We start from the raw sequence: 20,533 nt of genomic DNA on the forward strand, positions 1-20,533 counted from the left end.
ACCGCGCTTGGTGGGGCTTGTTTTTGAAAGGTGTTAGCTCATTGTGCTGTTGGTCAGGTAACATCACCAGGTTTTTTGTCTGTTGATACGCTTGTCACTGTACTACTACTCTTTTATTATATGGTGTAATTGATGTGTGAAAATAATGAGGAACTTCAGATTCATTCCTAGAATTTTTTATCTTTGATATCGTTTTAACATTCCCAGGATATCAAGATCTTTCTGAGTAATTTTTTTTTAAATGCATATATTCTGGCCGTCCACATACTTCTAAAGCTGTAATCTCTCTGCATTTGAGAGTATTGGGATATTGAACATAATAAGGCCTATAGCAGAGCTCTATACCTGGAAGTAGACATCACTTGTCAAGCCAGAGTGACAGACCAACACATTTCAGTTCCATGTAGCCAGTACTAGCTTCTCCACTCCACACTTCTCCCTCTTTCTACCAAAGAGTTTGTGGGAGACTGTGTTACATACATATATGGAAATAAAGTGGCACTGCGGCCAGGGCCTTCCTCTGTGTCACCAGCCACGCAAGCCTGAAGCAGGGTAGATGTTGATGGCGGTGGCTGGACTGCCCTGCGCACACACTGGTGTGGCTATGGCCCTGTGTGAGGCATCCAGTGCTGGACTTAGCCGCACCTTTAAAGAAATACACAAGTACCCGGAACCTTCCTCTCCAGTTTTGAGTCTTGTGCTTCATTTTTATTTGCTAGTGCCTGTTAGTGCACCAGTTTCAATAGTCTGTGACCATTAAATGGTTGTGAAATAAGCAATATCAGATATTTAAATGTTTAGATAACATCAAGATAAAATCCAGAAAAATCCAGGTCCATTCATATGCCTAAAAGGAATCTGGATCAATAGTACAATATAGGAAGGGGGAAATAGTGATACTAATATGGCATAAAGACTTAGGACAGATAGTTAACATCACTTAAGGGTGACAACGTGAAACAGCACAAAAACAAAACACCCCGAACGGTTTGGGGATCGGCATGGAAACCAAGCAGGTCATGTTTAATAACACACTTCCTGAAACCGTTTGTCTCCCGTTTCCCACCTGTCATGAAAGATACTGAAACTGCTTTTTAGTTTATTTTATTTGAGACAGATCTGAAACTCCTGGCCTCAAGTAATCCTCCTGCCTCAGTCACCCACATATGTTTTTATTCCAGTTTAGTTTGGAGACTTAAAACTTCTCTGAAACAGTTGCAATAATGCAGAAACTCACACTATCCTATCTAAACAAAGCCCCAGCCCCCAACCTGGGCTCTCTTTGATATTATTAGATGACACTTAGATTACTGTACTTGGTTCTGGATTTATTACTACTAGAAATGCAGTGACGAGTTGGAATTGTTTCAGAGAATAACATCAAAAATGATTTATGAGGAAGGATTAAAGGAGTTATTTATAGCTTCACCAAACAATGACTAAGAGAGCTGACTGTATAAGCATTCAAGGGATACCAGCACCGAGGAGGGAAGGATTGTTAGGGATGGTTTTGCTAAGGCAGTGGAGGGTCCTAGGGCCATAGTGATGAAATTAACAGAGAGGATGGTGACAGCTGACAGTGGGAAAATGGTTTACAGATAGCAAGGTACTCTTTTTTTTGAGATGGGCTCTTGTTCTGTCGCCCAGGCTGGAGTGCAATGGTGCTGTCACAGCTCACTGTGGCCTCAACCTCTTGGGCTCAAGGGATCCTGCTATCCCAGCCTGCCTGTCTTTTTTTTTTTTTTAAAAAAGGAGGGGGTGGATTTCTGTTACTTAAAAACAGGAAGTTAGACTGGGTGCGGCGGCTCACACCTTTATCTCAGCACTTTGAGGGCCAAGGCAGGCAGATCACTTGAGCTCAGGAGTTCGAGACCAGCCTGAGCAACATAATAAGACCCTTGTCTCTACTAAAAATTAAAAAAATAGTATTTGGGTGTGGTGACACATACCTGCCTCAAAAATAAAAATAAAAACAAAGTTTATGAGAATATAAAATAATCCAGGTAAGGACTAAGGAATAGAATGAGTCCTGTTTTTACCATTCCTTATATTTTGTTATGTTAAGTGGAAAAGAGGTACAAGTTGTGTAATGGAGGAATGATTATTATAAAAAAATACTTTTAATTAGAGTGTCCTTGACATTTTCAGACAAGAATGTTCAGTTCCCTCCCTCATGCAAAGATACACAGACCCATAACCGCAGAGAAGCTTTAATGAAAACCTGGATGCTTATTAACCTGTTCTTTGGAATCAGCAGGTTCTCAGGTGAAGATGTTATTGTTTTCCTGTTACTTTATCTTCATATTGTTTATCAAATGGAAATGAAAATGTTCCTGGATCTTTTTTTATAAGATGAAAGTCAACAGTTTATTCAGAAGGTTTAAAAACAAAGATATTCTTAAATTTACAAGATCTTTTGGTTTGAACATATTCATAAGGACTTATGTTTCTCATTTTTATGGAGATTTGTTTTTGTTTGTAATCAGTTTCTGTCTGAGTTCCAGAAATGCAAAAATACTGCACTGAAAGAGGTGGCAGCTGACAAAATTGCTGTCTTTGACCTTCTGATGCAAGTTTAGTAACTAATCTGGAAAATAATGAACTGCAATTAATGAAATCTGTACTCATATTCAAGTGTGTTTCTCAGACAGCACATAAAATAATTGAAGGAACTTCCTGCTCTCTAATTAGTTAGATTGAATTAATTTGGCATAATAGCTTTTTTTCATGTATCTAGAAGTTTGTGTTCAGATGAAGCTATTTATGTACTTCAAAGTTAGGAACTGTAAATGGCATCTTTGATGAATCTGGAGAATTAAAGAGTTAATGGTCAGATTTAATTTCCACTGTCAAAAGCACAGTCACATTGCTGGCCTGTCTTGATTTATGTGTCCGTCCCTTTTGGTTAGGGCTGCCTTATCAACAGCAGGGATATTTTTCTCCTATTTCAACATAGCCTCATGTGTGGTAGGTAGATAAAGGCTTGTGTAGAAAGAGCACGCCCCTGCCCATCTCTGATGCTAATTGAAAAGATGTCTGTGTAATTATCCATCTTTCATGACTGTGATTCTTTCTTATATAAAACAGGGAGAAACAAGCACAAATACTAATTCTTGCCTTGTACACAAGGATGCTGTTTTAAACTAGCCATACTTCCTTGATTAAATGAATTATGTAAACACGTATCCTTGTGTCTCAAGTAAAGGTTCAACATCCTAACTAAAAGAAGAAAACACTGCCGGGCACGGTGGCTCACGCTTGTAATCCCAGCACTTTGGGAGGCCGAGGTGGGCAGATCACGAGGTCAGGAGTTCGAGACCAGCCTGGCCAACACGATGAAACCCCATCTCTACTGATAAAAAACAAAAATTAGCTGGGCGTGGTGGCAGGCGCCTGTAATCCCAGCTACTCAGGAGGGTGAGGCAGGAGAATCGCTTGAACCCGGGAGGTGGAGGCTGCAGTAAGCTGAGATGGCACCACTGCATTCCAACCTGGGTGACAGAGCGATACTCCCATCTCAAAAAAAAAAAAAAAAAAAGTAAAGAAAACACATCTAGGCCTTGTTTCCCCGCCTCCATTTTTCTTAAACCTTCAGGTTATTTAAAAAATAACATATGAGCATTTTCTCTGTAGTTGAATACCGCCCATCTTAAGCAGCTATTGATATAGTGTGCTGCATTTCACTTGTTCTGGGGTTAACAAATAGTTTTTTTAAAAAAATTCAGGGCAATTGATTTCTCTTCAGTGTAGGGAGGATTTTTTAGGCAATCCTGTCATTGTTGTAAGACTCTTATCACTCTTTCAGTTTTCTAAAATCATAGCATTTTGCTGTCTAGCCTCGCCCCATGCATTTATAGGTAACATAGTGGACATAGTTAGAGATGCCAGACTTGTCTTCATAATCAGGTTTAGTAGCTGATCTGAAAAATAATGAAATTTAACTTAAATTCACTTCAGCAAGTAAGAGGGTTTCTGAGGCAGTAAAGAAGTCGATTGAAGAGGTGCATCTGCCAGCCATTTTTAAGGAATGGGCTTTGTTTTATTCTCTAGACCAAGGGTTGCCATACTTTATTTTATAAAGGGACAGATTGTAAATATTTTAGGATTTGCATGCCATGTGGTCTCTGTCAAAACTAGCCATAGACAGTATTAAACAAATAAGTCTGGCTGTGTTCTAGTAAAACTTGATAACCTGAAATTTGAATTTTACATAATTTTTATGTTATGAAACATTCTTTTGAGTTGTTTCAATCTTAAGAATGTAAAAGCCATTTCTTATTTCATAGGGCATATTAAGTTGGTGACAGGCTGGATGAAGACTTTTTTTTTCTTTTTTTAGACAGGGTCTTGCTCTGTTGCCCAGGCTGGAGTGCAGTGGCGTGATCATGGCTCATTGCAGCTTTGACCTCCTGGGCTCAAGTGATCCTCCCATCTCAGTCTCCCAAATAGCTGAGACTACAGGTACACACCACCATGGCTGGCTAATTTTTAAATTTTAATTTTGTAGAGACGGGATCTCCCTGTGTCACCCAGGCTGGTTTTGAACTGCTGTGCTCAAGCAGTCCTCCTGCTTCAGCCTCCCAAAGTGCTGGGATTGTGTGTGTGAGCCGCCCCGCCCAACAAGGCCCTATTTTTAAAGCTTTTAGATTAGCGAACATTCTTTAAGCATCCTTAATCCTTCATGGGCACTTGAAAAACTGGTAACTCATTTTGGATGAAGTGAGCGTTATATCTTTTAAAATCTCTGTGTCTAATTTTCTTATATGAATGTTTAAATCAATTTTAAGTATTATTATGTAGAAGTTTTTTGTTTTTTTTTTTAAATTTACTTTTTCTGACAAGGTCTTGCTCTGTTGCCCAGGCTGGAGTGCAGTGGTGTGATCACAGCTCACTGCAGCCTTGAACTCCAGGGCACAAGTGATCCTCCTACCTCAGCTTCCCAAGTAGCTGGGACCACAGGAGTGTGCCACCATGCCTGGCTAATTAAAAAAAAAATTTTTTTTTATAAAAATGGGACCTTGGTATGTTGCCCAGGCTGTTATGTAGAAGTTTTTAAAGTAAACTGGCTAGATACTAAAAATCAGAAGCAATATCTTTTCTGGTAGCTCTGGAAATATTAGTATTTAAAATTTTATTTATGTAATACTTAGAATAAGTTAGACTATAACACATATCTAATGTCTTATAGACCACATGAATGGTATTATTCACTTATATCCAGTGATAAAATAATTTACTTGTTGATAGGAAAAATAGGCCTTTTAATTGTTTTGTGTAACCGAAATTAAATAGGAATATAAATGTTAGACCTTGAGTGCCTAGTTTTGAAGAGCACAGGGACTAGTTTTGCTCACACTGCATCCCCAGTGCCTACCACAGTCTTTAGAATGTAGTAGGTACCTGGTACATATTTGCAAATGAGTAAATTAATGAAATCTTAGTTTCTTTCTTTTGAAAGAAAATGGAATTCATCCTGGAATGACTTTGGGACTGATTCAGTTAATTCAAAACTTGTGATTTCTAGATCAGATGAAATTATTGACTGTTTAAAAATGTACTTTTAGTAAGCCAACTTAGAGATATCTAGGAAGACCAGACACAAAATTCCAATGAAGTACTTTACAAATGTGCCGAGTGCTTCCAGTGTACCTGGCACCACACCAGGAATTTTAATGCGCCATCTCAACAACAGGACTGAGTTAGACAAGCACCATGCAATAGATATATAATGCGAGTCATGTATGTAACTTACAATTTCCTAGTAGCCACATTAAGGAAGTAAAAAGAATACAGGTCAGATTATTTTTAATAACATTTGTTTAACCTAGTGTATTGAAAGTACTGTCATATCAACTGTAGTATAAAAAAAGATTGAGATATTCCCATCCTTCTTTCTGTACAAAGTCCTTGAAATCAGGTGCGTATTTTACATTTCTAGCACATTGCAATTCAGACACTAAAGTTCCGTCGGAAATACTTGATCTGCATTTAGAATTCATAAAATTTATGGTTGAAAAAGCAGACCCACATGCCGAGGCTGTTCTAAACATACTTAAAACCGTTTCAGTTATATAACCAGTTAAGGTTGTACTTTATTAATTAAAATAAAAAATGGACTTCCTGAATCACATTAGCCTCATTCTCAGTGCTGGGTTACCACCAGGGGCCGGTGGCTGCCATGTCAGGGCCGCTGCCCTGTTGGGGAAATGGGGAGGGTGCGCACCTGTCTCTGGTTACAGAGCCTTGGGAGTGGCAGAACTGAGCTTCCCATTGAGAAAGCGAGGTTAAATGCTCAAATGTGACCATAAGAGATTTCGCTGACAGTGATTAAGAATAACCAAGTCATTGTATTTGTGGAATGAATGAATCAGTAGAGCGTTTGTAGGAGGGAAGGATCGAGCAGCAGAAATACACCATGCGGGACCTGCCGGCGTTTCCTCGTGTGCTGCAGTGGGAAATCCTGGCAGCTGCTACGCCGAGAGTGACATGGTCACTTCTGGTTTTCGGAAAGCTCCCTCTGGCTGCAGTTTGGAAAGTGGATTTGAAGAGAATGGAACTAGAAGACACTATTCGAGTGTGGGTAGAACCCTCAGCAGGGATTGTCACGTGGGTCAGAAACCCGCAGTCGCCTTCTGGTGTTGAGTCCTTCGAGGCACTGCTTGGAGGGGTATGTGGCAGGCAGGGTCACGGTGGCTGTGGCGGGCATCAGCAGCCACCGGCCCACCTCCCTGCTTAGAGAATTCATGTGGATGGGATCACCCCCTTGCAGACAGGTGTGGAAGCCCAGAGGTGATGAGGTTTTTACACGAAAGTTACAATGCCAAGCCATGCATTTAAAATAACTACACCTGCCAACTGGACAAAAGTGCTGCTGCCGTCATGGCTCACACATTCCTCCAGATCAGCCTGTCAGGATCTAGAGCCTCCAGGTGCACAGGGTGGCTGCGTGTCCCGGTCACTGAAGGCCTCACGTGCCGGAGCCTGGATCACAGGCTCCAATCCAGGGCTGGACGTGCGCTCGCCTCCCGGAACGCTTCATTTTCCTCTCTTCCAGGCCCCTGGTCAAGACAACCTTAGAAAAGTGTTTATATTGATTAGGTTATTACTGAGGCTTAATGTTTGGGTTGTACATGTCTTTTTTTTTTTTTTTTTTTTTTTGGAAACTGGGTCTCATTCTGTCACCCAGGGTGGATTGCAGTGGCGTGATCATTGCTCACTGCAGCCTCGACCTTCTGGGCTCAAGTAATTCTCAGCTCCCAAGTAGTTCGTACTATAGGTGTGCACCACCATGCCCAGCTAATTTATTTTTTGTAGAGATGGAGTTTCTCCATGTTTTCCAGGCTGGTCTCGAACTCCTGGGCTCAAGGGATCCTCCTGCCTCAGCCTCCCAAAGTGCTGGGATTGCAGGCGCGAGAGTCACTGTGCACTGTGTCTGATTTGTATCCGTTGTGTATTACTTTTATCAGAACGTTTTTGGAGGTTAGCAGGTGTTTCCTTATATGCCCTTGCCCTGCTTCCTTTTGTTTCTTAGGTTTTTCACACTTCAGCAGCGGGAAGATGAAAGGTTGGCTACTAGTTATTTGTAATAAAAAATAAATCTTACATATCTTATATATTCCATTAAAAAATAATTTTCTATACTTGGATTTAAATCATTGGTTAGTATTTAAAACAAGACTTAGAGGATCGTATTAGTTTAAGCACCATTAAAAAATGACATTTAAGAATTTTTTAAATTCAGGATAAGGCGTGATTGTTAGCCATGAAAGGTTTATTTTCAAACAAGAAAAAATATGCATCAGAAAATTCAATGTTGGAGAAGTTCTGAAGTGATTATTTTTTTGCTTCAGCTGGGACCTCTTTTCCCCTTTACCTCCTCTGATGCCCGCATTTCAGAGTCTGTTCTATCCCACATTCCTATGTAACTGTACAATTTAGTCTTCTCTGTCACTTGCTAAGTAATTTATGCATTTGTTCATTCAATAAACACTGAGCTACTGTTTTATGTAAGGAAATACAAGGATGAATGAGACGTAGTCTGTCTCCTTCCAAGAGCCTGAAGTTTAGAGAAGCCCCTTTAGAGCCACATAAGCAGATGAAGAGACAGTGCAGGATGATGTAGATACCATCACGTGTGAGTGTCTGTGGATGACACAGTGAAGCCAGTGGGCGCTGCTCCCTGCAGTTGCAGGAGAATTCGATCATGCTTGAGCAGAGACTTAGAAATGAGTCTGTATTCACTAGGTGGAACACGATTCCCCAGGGGGTGGAGTGGCATGAGGAAGGTTCTGGAAAAACCATCCATTGAGGGAATTCTGAGTGGAAAAGCCGTCCATTGAGGGAATTCTGAGTGGCCTAGTAGAGCAAGCAAGGCAAGGTGTGTCCCCTTGGAGATTTTGTTTGTCATGTCAAAGGGTTAATTTTATTCTTCTTGGCAGAGGGGTCTCCAAAACAGCTTTTATTCCAGGTTTTGAAATTCTGATCTGATCTCCCGTGTGTTCATGTAGAATGTGAAAGCCAGAGTTAAAAAATAGCGCAATATGATTAGAGCAGTGACTGGCACCTTTTCCCTGAAATATTTCTAAGCCGTTCTGTTGCCTGTAAGCTACTCATCTGTTCAGTTTCAGCAACGCTCAGTAGACAGTGTGATTGCAGGTTCAGCCAGCACTTGAGAACTTAGTCCTTTTCCATCTGTGTCACTCACTCATAGGGCCACGTGAACACATTTAACCATTAGGTAAGTGCTCTCTGAGCCTCGGTTTCTGTAGTGTGAAATGTAGATAATTATACTCATATTCACTTGCCTCATGGGACTTCTCCTTAATATTTATAGCTGCAAAATACTTCACAGTCATTTTTATTAATAGTTACCAGATGTGTCATAAGGATTAATGAACTTACGATCTGAAATGTTTTGAGCCCCTGAAACAGGAAGTGACTGCCTGTACGGGGGAGATGTAGAAGAGCATGAAGGTGCAGACAGACCCTTGAAAATTTCAGCTATTACATGTGAAGGATGATGGCACAGTTACAGTCAGTTACAGTTTCAGTATTCTTGGTCGATATATTTGGCATCCTTAAAAAGTTGCTGAACTCATACCCAAGGCCTGTGCCAAAAGCCCCCCTCATGTGGTATTCACACCCGTTGTATTTATGACCCCTTCCTCCTCTGAATCCTCTTTTTTTTTTTTTTTTCTGAGATGGAGTTTCGCTATCGTTGGCCAGGCTGGAGTGGTGCAATGGCACTATCTTGGCTCACTGCAACCTCTGCCTCCCAGGTTCAAGCAGTTCTCCTGCCTCAGCCTCCTGAGTAGCTAGGATTATAGGCATCTGCCGCCATGCCCTGTAATTTTTTTTTTTTTTTATTTTTAGTAGAGACAGGGTTTCACCATGTTGGCCAGGCTAGTCCGAAACTCCTGACCTCAGGTGATCCTCCTGTCTTGGCCTCCCAAACTGCTGGGATTACAGGCATGAGCCACTGTGCCCGGCCTCCTCCCTGCTTTTGAAGTTTCCATTCCGCTGTCACATTCCTTGATTTTAGTGATTTGCTCACGTGTTCCCCACCAATGAGGTTGCCCATCTGTTGAGAGCAAAGCCCATGCCTCTGATGTTTATGTTACCCGAGGCACCTGGTGCCATGCCCACCGCGTGGTAGGACCTGATGCAGTCTCTGTTGAGCTGAACTTTTTTACGTGGAGGGTGAGAACCAAAGTGGCAGGCAGTCCAGTCCCTGAGTCCATTTCAGCAAATATTTAATAAGCATCTATCTACTGGGTTTTTCTAATCACACTGGGTCCTGAAGGAAAGTGTAACTTGTTTGCATGTTCTATTTCAGAGGGCAGGAATCATGTGATCTTAGAAAAAGTTTCATGTTAGGCACTTAACATCCCATCCTTGGAGTATTTACATTTTTAGGCTTTAAGGGGAATAAACTTCACCGTAGTGGAAACAGTTGCTCCCCAATCTTGTCCACTTTTGGTAACATGTAGCTGAAGGATGCAAGTATTCTGGAGTTTGAGACATGTTTTTGCTGCTTTTGTCATGAAATATACCCTTGAACACCCTCCCATTTGTGGGGACGTTAAATACTATGGGGAGAAAAATGAAGACACCAGCCCCGGCATGCGAGGACTGCCTGGCAGTGCGGGATGCACGCCTGAGCCTCACTTTCTTCTCTGGGAGGCCACAGGCGGGACCGTGGAGAGCAACAGCCGGGACAGAAGGAACTCAGTGCTGGGAGGGGCGCAGAGGAGAGTCTGTTCTGGTCAAGGAATTGAGGTGGAGGCTGAAGATCTTGTTCTTCTGGCCTTGTCATGTGCAGTGGCCTAACTGCCACTAGGGGACCCTCCCTCATTCTGTCCCACTGGTTGCTCACATAGTTTTCAATGGACCCTGGTCCTAGCTGTCCCTGACCTCAGACCACCGCAGGAGCGCCCCAGTGTTTGCAGGGTAAAGTACCCATGCCTTTTGTTCATTTCCTTGGTCCTTCCACCTTTTTTCTGTTTTTCTTCTTTGACACGGGGTCTTGCTTTTTGCCCGGGCTGGAGTGTGGTGGTGTGATCATAGCTCACTGCAGCCTCCCAACTCGTGGGCTTAAGTGATCCTTCTGCCTCAGCCTCCTGAGGAGCTAGGACTGCAGGTGTGCGCCACCACATCTGGCTCCAGTCCTTCCAGGTCTTTAAGCTTGATCGCTGCGTTTCCTCTCGAGTCCTCTCCACCGTGCCTTTTCTCGAGTCCTGCCACTGCCCCCTTACCTTCCACAGAATCAATTCCCTCTTATACTTTTCTTCCAAAAGCAGCCCCAAGGCACAAGTGGTCATAGTGGTGCCCTTTGGTGAAGCGAGGCTCTTCCATGCTTGTAAACATGGTGGGCACCCTGCTGAGCGGACTGGCTTCTTCTGGGGCTCTTCTCCCTATGGCTGGAGTCCAGGCTTCCCAGTAGGAAGGCCTGGGCAGTCCGACTGCACGCCTGCAGGCTGTCTAGAAGGCCTGACTCCGTCGAGGCCTCAGGTGCCCAGACACACAAGAGCCAAAGCACCAGGACTGCCAAGGGCTGGGAGGAAGGAGGCGGGAGAGGTGGAGTCCACACCTCTGGGCAGTTGAAGTTCAGTAACCGAGCAGCCACCAGCTGTGCCCTGTGGACCCAACAAGGAAGAAGCCCGACCTGCGGCTGTCCTGGCAGAATGGAGTCCTCGTGAGGCCCAGCATGTGAGGCCAGGCCCAGTTCCTGCAGCTGGGGAGTTGGGAGGGTGAGGGGCAGAAGTGGCGTGTTCCTAGCTTCTTCCGGGATGAGCACATCTGTTCAGCTGCTTGTGTGTCCCACAGCCACTTCGCAGCAAAGAATGATGCTCTGGTTCCTTCTCTCCCCCAGCCTTCCCTTTTCCTGGCTCTGATGATTCTTTCCTCTCGCTCTTTAATGTTCCCTGGCCCATGTGTCCACAAGTCACCAGGCCCTTTCCTGTGGCTCTTATCTCCTCACCCCTGCTCTGTTGCTGGAATTGCATTACTGATCTGCTTCTTTGGACTTTAAATATTCTTCTGGTCAGGTTGTGTCCCCGCCTGGTCAGTCTCTCTGGCTTTCAGCTGTCTTCTTGATTTGCTCAGGACTCAGTGGGGACCCCCTTCCTCTCCTGAGTAGGGTTAGTTTCCAATGCCCAGGGCCTCCTGCATACCTGCGCCTGCCATCTTGGGCTCTGGGTTTGTGCTCCAGCCAGCCTGGCCTCCTTCCTCCTCCCCTCCTGTGACTACACTCCTTCCTCTCCCCAGCCATCAGGGCCTGGCGTGGCTTTCACCTCCTGCCGGAAGTCTTTCTGGATCTTTCCTGTCTCAATGTTTGTCTGTACAGGCCCAGTCCTCGGTTCACATGTGCATATGTGATCGGAGGGAGGGAGGGAGTGTCACATGTGTCTAAGTGCACCACGTGTGTTGGTGATCTTGGCATGCGGCCTGTTTCCCTGGCTGGAGGAGTAGCCCCTGGCTGGGTCCCTTGTTCCTTGGAGGGTGTGGAGCCCCTCGCACTTGCTCACCTGATGGGCCAATTCCCCTCGGGCAGGTCCTGGCCCTCCAGCCTGTGCAGCGGAAGCCTCTCCGCTACCCCTGTTCTGTCCTCTCGACCCCTGACCTGCGCACTTGCCTCCTCAGCCCGTGCCCCGCATCATGGTGCAGGCAGCTGGCCCGGACGTCGGGGTGACCAGGATGGAGGAGGTGAGTCAGTCGGGCCAGGGATGGCCACCCCGCCTACAGCGAGCGGGTGGCCCTGATGCTGAAACGGTTGAGTCCACACCCACGGTTTTTGATGTTAGCATTCCTGTTTTGGTAATTAGCTATAATATAGGTCACTGCCTTTTCCCTCTCTATTTTCCTTGTTACACTTTTCTATTTTCAACTTGTTAATCATATGATTGCTAAACTTTTAGGTGCTTGACTGCTAATGTAGTCTGCTGCCTTAATAGCCCACAGCTAGGCAGAGGAGATTTCTATAAACAGAACAATCTCCTCCTTCTAAATGTTTGCTTAATTCTCAGTTTTATATTTCATTCTGATTCATGATATCAGCGTGAAAAGGCGAATGCTGAACTGGGGAGAAAATAGTCTCTTATGATCTCCCACAGATCAACAGCACTTCTCATCTTATGAACAGCAAATCTATTTTCTCCCACTGCGCTTTCATTCTCTTAGGAAATGCTCTATCTTCTTAGGAAAATTTTCTTTATTAAAACAACAGCAACAGAGGCACAATAATTTGAAAGAATATTCAGATCTCCATGAATTTACTTGTATCTGAACGACCCTTTAACTATCCCAGTGTACGCTGGGCATTCACGAATTTGCTGTGGATGGGATGGGGTGCCCCCTCCCCCCGGAGTGGTGCTGGTCTCTTTGCTGAGGCAGGTTTGAGCATCCCCGGTCAGCAGGACGGTCAGAGCAGGCCCCTTGCCAGTGAAGGCAGTGGCTTCTGTGGTTCATCATGGTAGTTTTCCAAGCTTGGACTTTTCCAGAAATCTCCAGAAATGTCTCCTTCAGTGGCAAGGGTATAATCCAGAGAAGGCACCTGGGTTTCAACTCCCAAATCAACTCCAGTCGAATGGGGGCGTGGCCTGGGGTGCTAGTCAGTGCTTTCCACCATCCTGCTCCCTCCTTTGTTGACACTGCAGCTCTGCCCCCAATTCCTGCCTTTTTACTTCGAGCAGCCTTGGATAAGCGCTTTCCCCTCTGGAGGCCTGTTGTAGAATAATGTGATGATCCTTCCAGCCCAGCCCAAGCCAGTGACTTCCGTGGAAGCCAATGGGATGATGATACTTGCAAATCTGAGGCATGCAGCTGGCCTCATCCTGGGACAGCCTGACCTGGCCGGCCCTTAGCGCCGGGTGCTGAAGTGACAGTGGCTGGCCTCACGCGGGGTGGGGGCAGGGAACAGAAGCCATTTCAGGACCCTGGTTACCATTCAGATTCCCGGCTCTCGTAGTTTTGCATATTCTTCCCTGCTAGGTCAGTGATATTAAAACTAAAATAGAAGAGAATAAATAAAAAACATGGACAATGTGCAAAGGAAAAATGATTGAAGGATTGCCTAATCTTTTAGAGTATTTATGCTGGTGACAGTTATTGATCTATTGGATTGAGTAAATTTTGCAGCCTAGAGATTCATCACAAAAATGGGCTGTTAATCTCAAGAGGTGCCGTTAATTTCACACCCTGAAAGTGTGGCTGGTGGGGAAAAGAGGGCCCTTGGAAACGGGAATATAAATGACAGTTCCTGGGAAAACGCATGATTTATCAAGCCGCTGAGGTAAGCCAAGTAACTGTAAGAGACTTATAGATCTCAGCCGCTTCCCCGTTCAAATAAATCCTGTATTTCAAATGGAAAATGACCATTCCTGTAATATAAATAATTTTTCCGTAAATATCGGAAAACATATTTCTTCTGGATAACAGTGCTCTCCACCCCACCAATCTCATTCCCTGTTCCCGTCTTCTCCTTTTCTTCGGTCACTGTGAACAGGAATAGAAAGATGATCTGGCAGCTTCTTCACATGGTTTCCGTTATAGACGAAAGAATACCCCAGAAACAGTAGGATTGGGGCAAGCGGTGGCTACTATCCCCCATGAGATGTGGGCATTGCATGTGTGTGTGTGTGTCCTCTGCCTGGGTGACTCAGACAGAGTGACCGACATGAGGAGAGCAGCTGGCCTCACTTGGTGGCTTCTCCCTGGGGGCTGCTTCCTGGCGCCTCTCCAGGGTCCGAGGCCCCCCCAGCCCCTGACATGGCACCTGCTTTCCATAGCAGCCAGAATAGCAGCCTTGGAGAGAAAGGGCCACGGACCACAGGGAGCCTTTGTCTCCCTCCTCGTCTGCCTCTTCATCCCCCTCCTCGCCTCTCTCCTCACCCCCCTGCCGCCTTGCCCAGGATGCCCAGCCAGGCTGCAGGCCTGTGGCTCCTTGTTGGTGCCTGAGCTGGCCAGGCTGTGCTGAGCATGTTCCAGTCCTCCAATGAGATCATTGTTTAGGTTTTGCCGGAGAAAACAGTGCTCCTCTGGCCTCTTTAGTGACTCAGTCTCTTCGTGAGGTCAGGGGTGGGCAGGGCCTTTGTCTCCATGGGAGGAAAGCTCTCGCCCTAGCAGAGTTTTGGTGTGCACCTACTGTGTGCTGCCCTCTGTGGCAAGGGGTCTTGGTCTTAGTAGCATGCTGGCCCTGCATGGCAGGCGCTGGATTCTATTCTGTATGAAAGGTAAAAAGTAGATGGGGCAGGGGCTGTGGCCATGGTCAGTGTTCTTGATCCTGGGCACACAGCACAGGGCCTGCAGAGTGCACCATCGGCCCCTCAACCTTTGTCACTTTGGAAGCCAGGGCCACGCAGCCCTAAGTGGCAGAACCAGTGTGGGAACCAGGCCTGGCCGGGTCCCAGCCATGCTCTTTTATTTATTTATTTCTTTTGTGGGGATGGGGTTTCACTATGTGGCCCAGGCTGGTTCTTGAACTCCTGGGCTCAAGTGATCTTCCGCCTTGCCCTCCATAAGCACTGGGGTTACAGGCTGAGCCAGTGCCCCTGACCTTATGCTCTTTTCCAAGTCATCGCTGCCTGTTTGGATTGTGTTGGGAAGTTTTCTGTTCTCAGCCCCTGCTTCCCCCTGTCCCGCTGCAGGCTCAGCCAGAGATGGGCGCTGACGTGCTGGTGCAGACGATGGGGGCCCCAGCCTTGAAGATCTGCGACAAACCCGCCAAAGTGCCTTCCCCACCGCCTGTCATAGCTGTCACAGCGGTCACCCCGGCCCCGGAGGCACAGGACGGGCCCCCCAGCCCCCTGAGTGAAGCCTCTAGCGGCTACTTCTCCCACAGCGTCTCCACCGCGACCCTGTCGGACGCCCTGGGCCCAGGCCTGGACGCTGCGGCCCCGCCCGGCTCCATGCCCACCGCCCCTGAGGCCGAGCCCCAGGCGCCCATCAGCCGCCCCCCGCCGCCCACGGCTGCCTCTGCCGAGGAGCCCCCTGGCCCCCAGCAGCTCGTGAGCCCCGGCCAGGAGCGCCCGGACCTCGAGGCCCCGGCGCCCGGCTCCCCCTTCCGCGTCCGGAGGGTGCGGGCCTCGGAGCTGCGCTCCTTCTCGCGCATGCTGGCCGGGGACCCCGGCTGCTCCCCAGGGGCTGAGGGGGACGCGTCGGCCACGGGCGCTGGGGGGCAGGCCCTGGCCTCTGATTCCGAGGAAGCTGAGGAGGTCCCAGAGTGGCTCCGAGAGGGCGAGTTCGTCACCGTGGGCGCCCACAAAACAGGCGTGGTGAGATACGTGGGGCCCGCTGACTTCCAGGAGGGCACGTGGGTCGGCGTGGAGCTCGACCTGCCCTCAGGTGGGTACCGGGCACTCCGGGCTCCAGGGCGGTGCCGGGGGTCGGGGGAGGCAGGAGCGTGGCCGACCTGAGAGGGGACAGGGTCCAGGCAGGAGAGGAGGAGCCGGGAGGCAGCGGATTGGCTGAAGCTGCAGGAGTGGCTGGGCCTGCGGGGGTGAAGCTGGGGGCAGGGCTAGTCCCTGGAGATGGCGTGGAAGATTCCTGATAATTTTGGCTACGAAGATGCTGTACCCATCCCCCCTATTGCCATGGCTGCCCCTGCTCCTTTTGTTCTGGTCTCCCCCGCCCTTGGCTCTCCCTGGACTCTGCTTTCTCATCCTTCACCTTAGAGCATCTCTGCTTTGCCCTTGGAGGAGGCTCTTCCTCACCCCATCCGGACACATCTCGCTGGCCTCTGACTCGCCGTCATTTGGCAGTTTTGCCAGTTTCCACTTCATAGATTCAGCAAAAGAACCATTCTCCCGCCACCCAGCCCAGGCCTGGGTCCCGATGGAGAAGGGTCTGTTCCCCCACGGGTCGGACCAGCTGTGCCTTAGTGGCTGACCTGTACCTGCGTTTCCGCAAGGCACTCCCCAGGGCCTGTCACCTCCTACCTGAAGCTGCAGGATGGGCTGTGCATCCTTGGTCACCACTGCTCACTGTCGTGGGAGGCGGTCACTCCATGCCCTGGCCACATTCATTTAGTCCCTGCCAGACAATGGCCAGTGTCTGAGTGCTGACTGTGCAGGACCTGTGCCAGGGGGGTGGCAGTGTGGGCACATGGCCTCTGCAGAGGTGAGGGAGGTGTAGGGGGGAGTCTGCAGCTGGGCTGCCCTCCATGTCACCCTCTCCTTCCCCCACAGGTAAGAATGACGGTTCCATCGGCGGGAAGCAGTACTTCAGGTGTAACCCCGGCTACGGGCTGCTGGTCAGGCCCAACCGGGTCCGCAGAGCCACGGGCCCCGTGCGGCGGCGCAGCACAGGGCTCCGGCTGGGTGTCTCAGAGGCCCGCCGGAGCGCCACTCTCTCAGGCTCCGCCACCAACCTGGCCTCGCTGACAGCTGCCCTGGCCAAGGCCGACAGGAGCCACAAGAACCCTGAGAACCGGAAATCCTGGGCCAACTGAGCCGCTGCCTCAGAGCGAACTCTTCTTGGGGTGCCCAGCCCCTTTTGAGCCCTGCCAGTGACAGCCCTGGGGAGCCAGGAGCCTGGTGGCCTCTTCCCCAGGGGCGGGGCAATGAATGCTTTTTGCACGACACAGAGCTGGTGACCTCCCTGGGCCTCTGGAAGCTTTGTTTCTTCTCTGCCTGGGGAAAGTGGGGGCCTCAGCTGTACCTCCTCAAGTGGATGGAAGGTTCTGGGTGCCCGCAGGGGCTGGGGGATGCTAGGACTGAGGCCCTGGGTGGTGCAGCACCTGGCCATCTTGCTGTGTGCCTGTGCCTGGGGCCTTATGTTGCTCTTTCTATCATTTCCATTCTGGTGGCCCCACTAATGTCTTAACCTAAACCATAGTTGTAACCAGTGCCTTTCCTCCCCACTGGAGGGCAAGCCCCCCCCGCCACCCAGGATGTCCTGGCTCACTTCTCAAGCCCCCCAGCCTCCCACCCTGGTCCCAGGTTCCTGCAAGTGCCTCTGGGGACCCCCCCAGCCTCCCACCCTGGTCCCAGGTTCCACAAGTGCCTCTGGAGGGCCCTGGACTCTGGCAGATGGCCCTGGTGCCCCAGGCGGGGGCCGAGGGCCTGAGCCCCCCATCCCTCCTCTGCCAGGGTTTCTTAGTGATTTCTTTGTGGGTGTTTTGGCATCTTTACACCTGAAAAGTCTCTTATGTTTGCCGTTTAATCCCTTCACAGAAGGCTTGGAATGTATTTATTTATATTTATTTTTTCAAAATCCGAAATCATTTGCGAGCCGCAATCGTCGTCTGCCTGTGTATGGGGGCCCAGGGCCTGCCTTGCACGTTGCGGCCTCTCTGGCCATTGCAGAGCTGCTGGCCTCCTGCCCGGGTGGAGGGTCCTGGGGGCAGCAGAGGATAAAGCCCCCTCCTCACGTCACTCTATTGCGGATCCACAGTGGCCTTACTCTTAACTTGGATGAAAGCAAAAACCTGGGAGAATGATGTGCTTCTGTAGTCGGTGACAAAGGAAGAGGCATTGCTACTTTATTTGTGCACTTTTGGTTTCTAGGAAGGTCTTTGGATCATTTTAACTTCTTGGCAACTCCCAGACCCTGAGAGTATAGGGCTGGGACTTGGCGGCTGGGCGGGTACAGGGAGTGTGCCTGGTTTGTGTCCGGACCCTGGCAGCAGGTGCGCCCCCAGGCCCACTGTGCATGGTGCGGGCGACACAGCCGGAAGCTTCCAGGGTGGCCTCCACCTCCTTGCTGGGGCACTTCTGCTCCTGGAGCCTTTGGTGGCAGGTTTGTGGGGTGGCGGTTAGTGTCTGTGTGTGGAAGGCCACCAATCTAGGGACAGGAGCCCTGGGTCAGGATTCATACAGCCACTCTTGGAGCTGGTTTCTAGTTCTCATGTTTAGACAACACCTAGAAAGCGCTGTGGAAGCCTCGTTCTCCAGGGTCTTGAAGCCTCCAATGGAGTGGCCTCCATGGTGGGCCTGTCCCAGCCCTGGCTGCGAGGACAGGTTGTCTTTTTCTCCCCAGTTGCTGTGAGGGACACGAAGGCCGAGGCCGGGCTGGCAGAGGGCCTGGCCCCTGCGGGGAGGCACTCCCTGCAGGGCTCTCCCTGTTCTTAGCCAGAGTTTCGAGGGAACCCTGTGGCACCTGTCCCTGGATGAAGAGCTGTCACCTCTGCCTTGCCCTTTAACTCAACCCGCTTCCCAGCACAGCAGCTTTCTTTTTAAAACCCGTTTCACTGAGAAGTTGGTTTCTGGGTCTGCTGGTGTCACTGTGGCCTGGGTGAGAGGCCGGCACTGCTGTTGCCCTGAGGGGGAGCCGCTGGGCCGTGTAGTGGGGACGCTCTGGGAATGGCGGTTGGGCAGTGTGGGTGGGACCTGGAACTTCGTGGTGGCTGAGCCATCCACCCAGCAGTGGCCTCCTGTGGCACCGTCTCGGGAAAGTCCTGGGGGACGGGTGTGCCCTGCTTTTTACCATCGGTTTGACTCACAGTGGAGTAGAACGAGCCAGAGTTCCTGATTGGAGCAGGTGGACTTGGGCCCAGGCCCTGTTCACTCTTGCTTCTCGGTGCAGACTAATGTCAGCTTGTGGCTGGGAAAGAGGGACGTGCAGCGCTGTGGTCGCTAAGGCATTGAGCCCCGCCAACCCGGGCCAGCGATGGCAGGAGGTGCGGTCTCAAGAGTGGTGGGCCAGGACGGGCTGGCCTCCGTCTTCTAGTCTGCACTTCTTGCCTCCCTGACCAGCAGACTCTCCTCCCAAGAATGCCTGCCCGCCTACCTGCCTTAGGACTCCTGAAGCGCTCCTGGAATGCCCCAGGAGTGGCACTTTAGTGCGGGTTGGCCCGCAGATGGCACCCGAGGTCGGGAAGGGCAGTAACCGCACACAAGGTGCTGTCAGAGATGGGGATGGGAGATGCTTCTGGGGGCTCTGCCTCCCCACTGCGTGCCTAGAACGTCCCTGGCCCTGCCCCGCCACTTCCCTTGGGCCCTTGTGAAGGACGGAGGCTCCAGGGTGAGAAGGCTCACTTCTGCCCAGGGCCCTGCGTCCGGCAGCAGAGGGGACAGGGGCAGGCGTGTGACTGGAGTCCCGGGTGCTCAGGCCTGACCAGAGGGAGTGGGAGGGCGGAGCTGAGGAGGGGAAGGTGTTTCTGGTCCCACCAAGGTGGGCCTTGTGTGTTCAATAAGAGAACGGAGCTGGGACGGTGACCGGTGGAGGTGTTCAGATCCCCCCGTTACTTCCTAGCATTTTCTCCTCTTGCCTTAAAAGTTCCCTGTATGTGAAACAGGAAGTCCTGATTGTGTGTGTGTGGCTGTGTGTGCACGCACACAAGACGGGAGTGACCCTGTGCTTCCTGCCCAAGATACTGACCCATTGAACCCCAAAGCATCTTTCTCTGCAGAGTCCGCGGTGCCTTCCTGGTGGGCTGCTGACACTAATGGTGTTGGGGGGTCTTAGAACAGCTTCTCTATGTGTGGATTCGTGTAAATGCGAGGAGTTCACATATAAAGAAGTGACTTTGATTCTGGGATTATATTGATTTGGTACACAGTAAATGGGAGTTTAAAAAATCCAAAGACTGTAATGACTTGTAAAGACTAATGATTTGTATCATGTAATGAACTAAACCACCTGTAATTGTGTACCATATATGTCTTTCCATCAAATGACCAACAGCTTCTCAATAAAACCAGATGATTTCTCACCTGCATCATGTCTGAGGTCACTCTTGTTGCTTCTCTTTCCCCTGACCCCAACATAGGGTTTTGGGGCTCCTGGCAGGCCATCCTGTCATGGCGTAGCCTTGTTCTCAGCAAAGGTGGTGGTGGGGCTTTTCCAGACGGAGACTGGGAGGAGGAGGATCAGGGAACAGCAGCGGGCCATGCTCGCCTCTCCAGCCCATGGACTCCAGAGGCCGAACTCTTCATGATTTGGACCAAAGAGCCCAGGGAGGCCTCCTGGTTCCGAGTCATCTTTCCTTGTTTGGACTTCAGCCCCTTACAGAAGCCAGGAACTATGGAAACTTTCTGGGGCCCTTCGACCCCAGGTAAGTGGTGCTACTGGGAGACAGGTGACCTGGTAAGGACTG

The 20,533-nt window shown here is 49.2% G+C and overlaps 1 protein-coding gene across 6 annotated transcripts in view; it reads left to right on the forward strand.

Moving 5' to 3' along the window:
- Positions 1–20,165, forward strand: part of LOC105482142 (kinesin family member 13B) — a 195,156-nt gene extending 174,991 nt beyond the window's left edge. Inside the window, exons 38-40 of one of the 6 annotated variants that reach the window (XM_071068441.1) lie at positions 12,142–12,204; positions 15,144–15,840; positions 16,683–20,165. In XM_071068441.1, the coding sequence (XP_070924542.1) occupies positions 12,142–12,204; positions 15,144–15,840; positions 16,683–16,945 (1,023 nt within the window). In that variant the 3' untranslated portion in view covers positions 16,946–20,165. Of the gene's footprint in view, positions 1–2,148; positions 3,549–10,379; positions 11,205–12,052; positions 12,205–15,143; positions 15,841–16,682 lie in introns of those variants that run through there. The other 5 variants (XM_071068440.1, XM_071068443.1, XM_071068444.1 and 2 more) reach the window with 5 other exon arrangements.
- The last annotated feature ends 368 nt before the right edge of the window (positions 20,166–20,533 follow it).

Source organism: Macaca nemestrina, chromosome 8 (genome assembly GCF_043159975.1).
Source record: "Macaca nemestrina isolate mMacNem1 chromosome 8, mMacNem.hap1, whole genome shotgun sequence".
Taxonomy (NCBI): domain Eukaryota; kingdom Metazoa; phylum Chordata; class Mammalia; order Primates; family Cercopithecidae; genus Macaca; species Macaca nemestrina.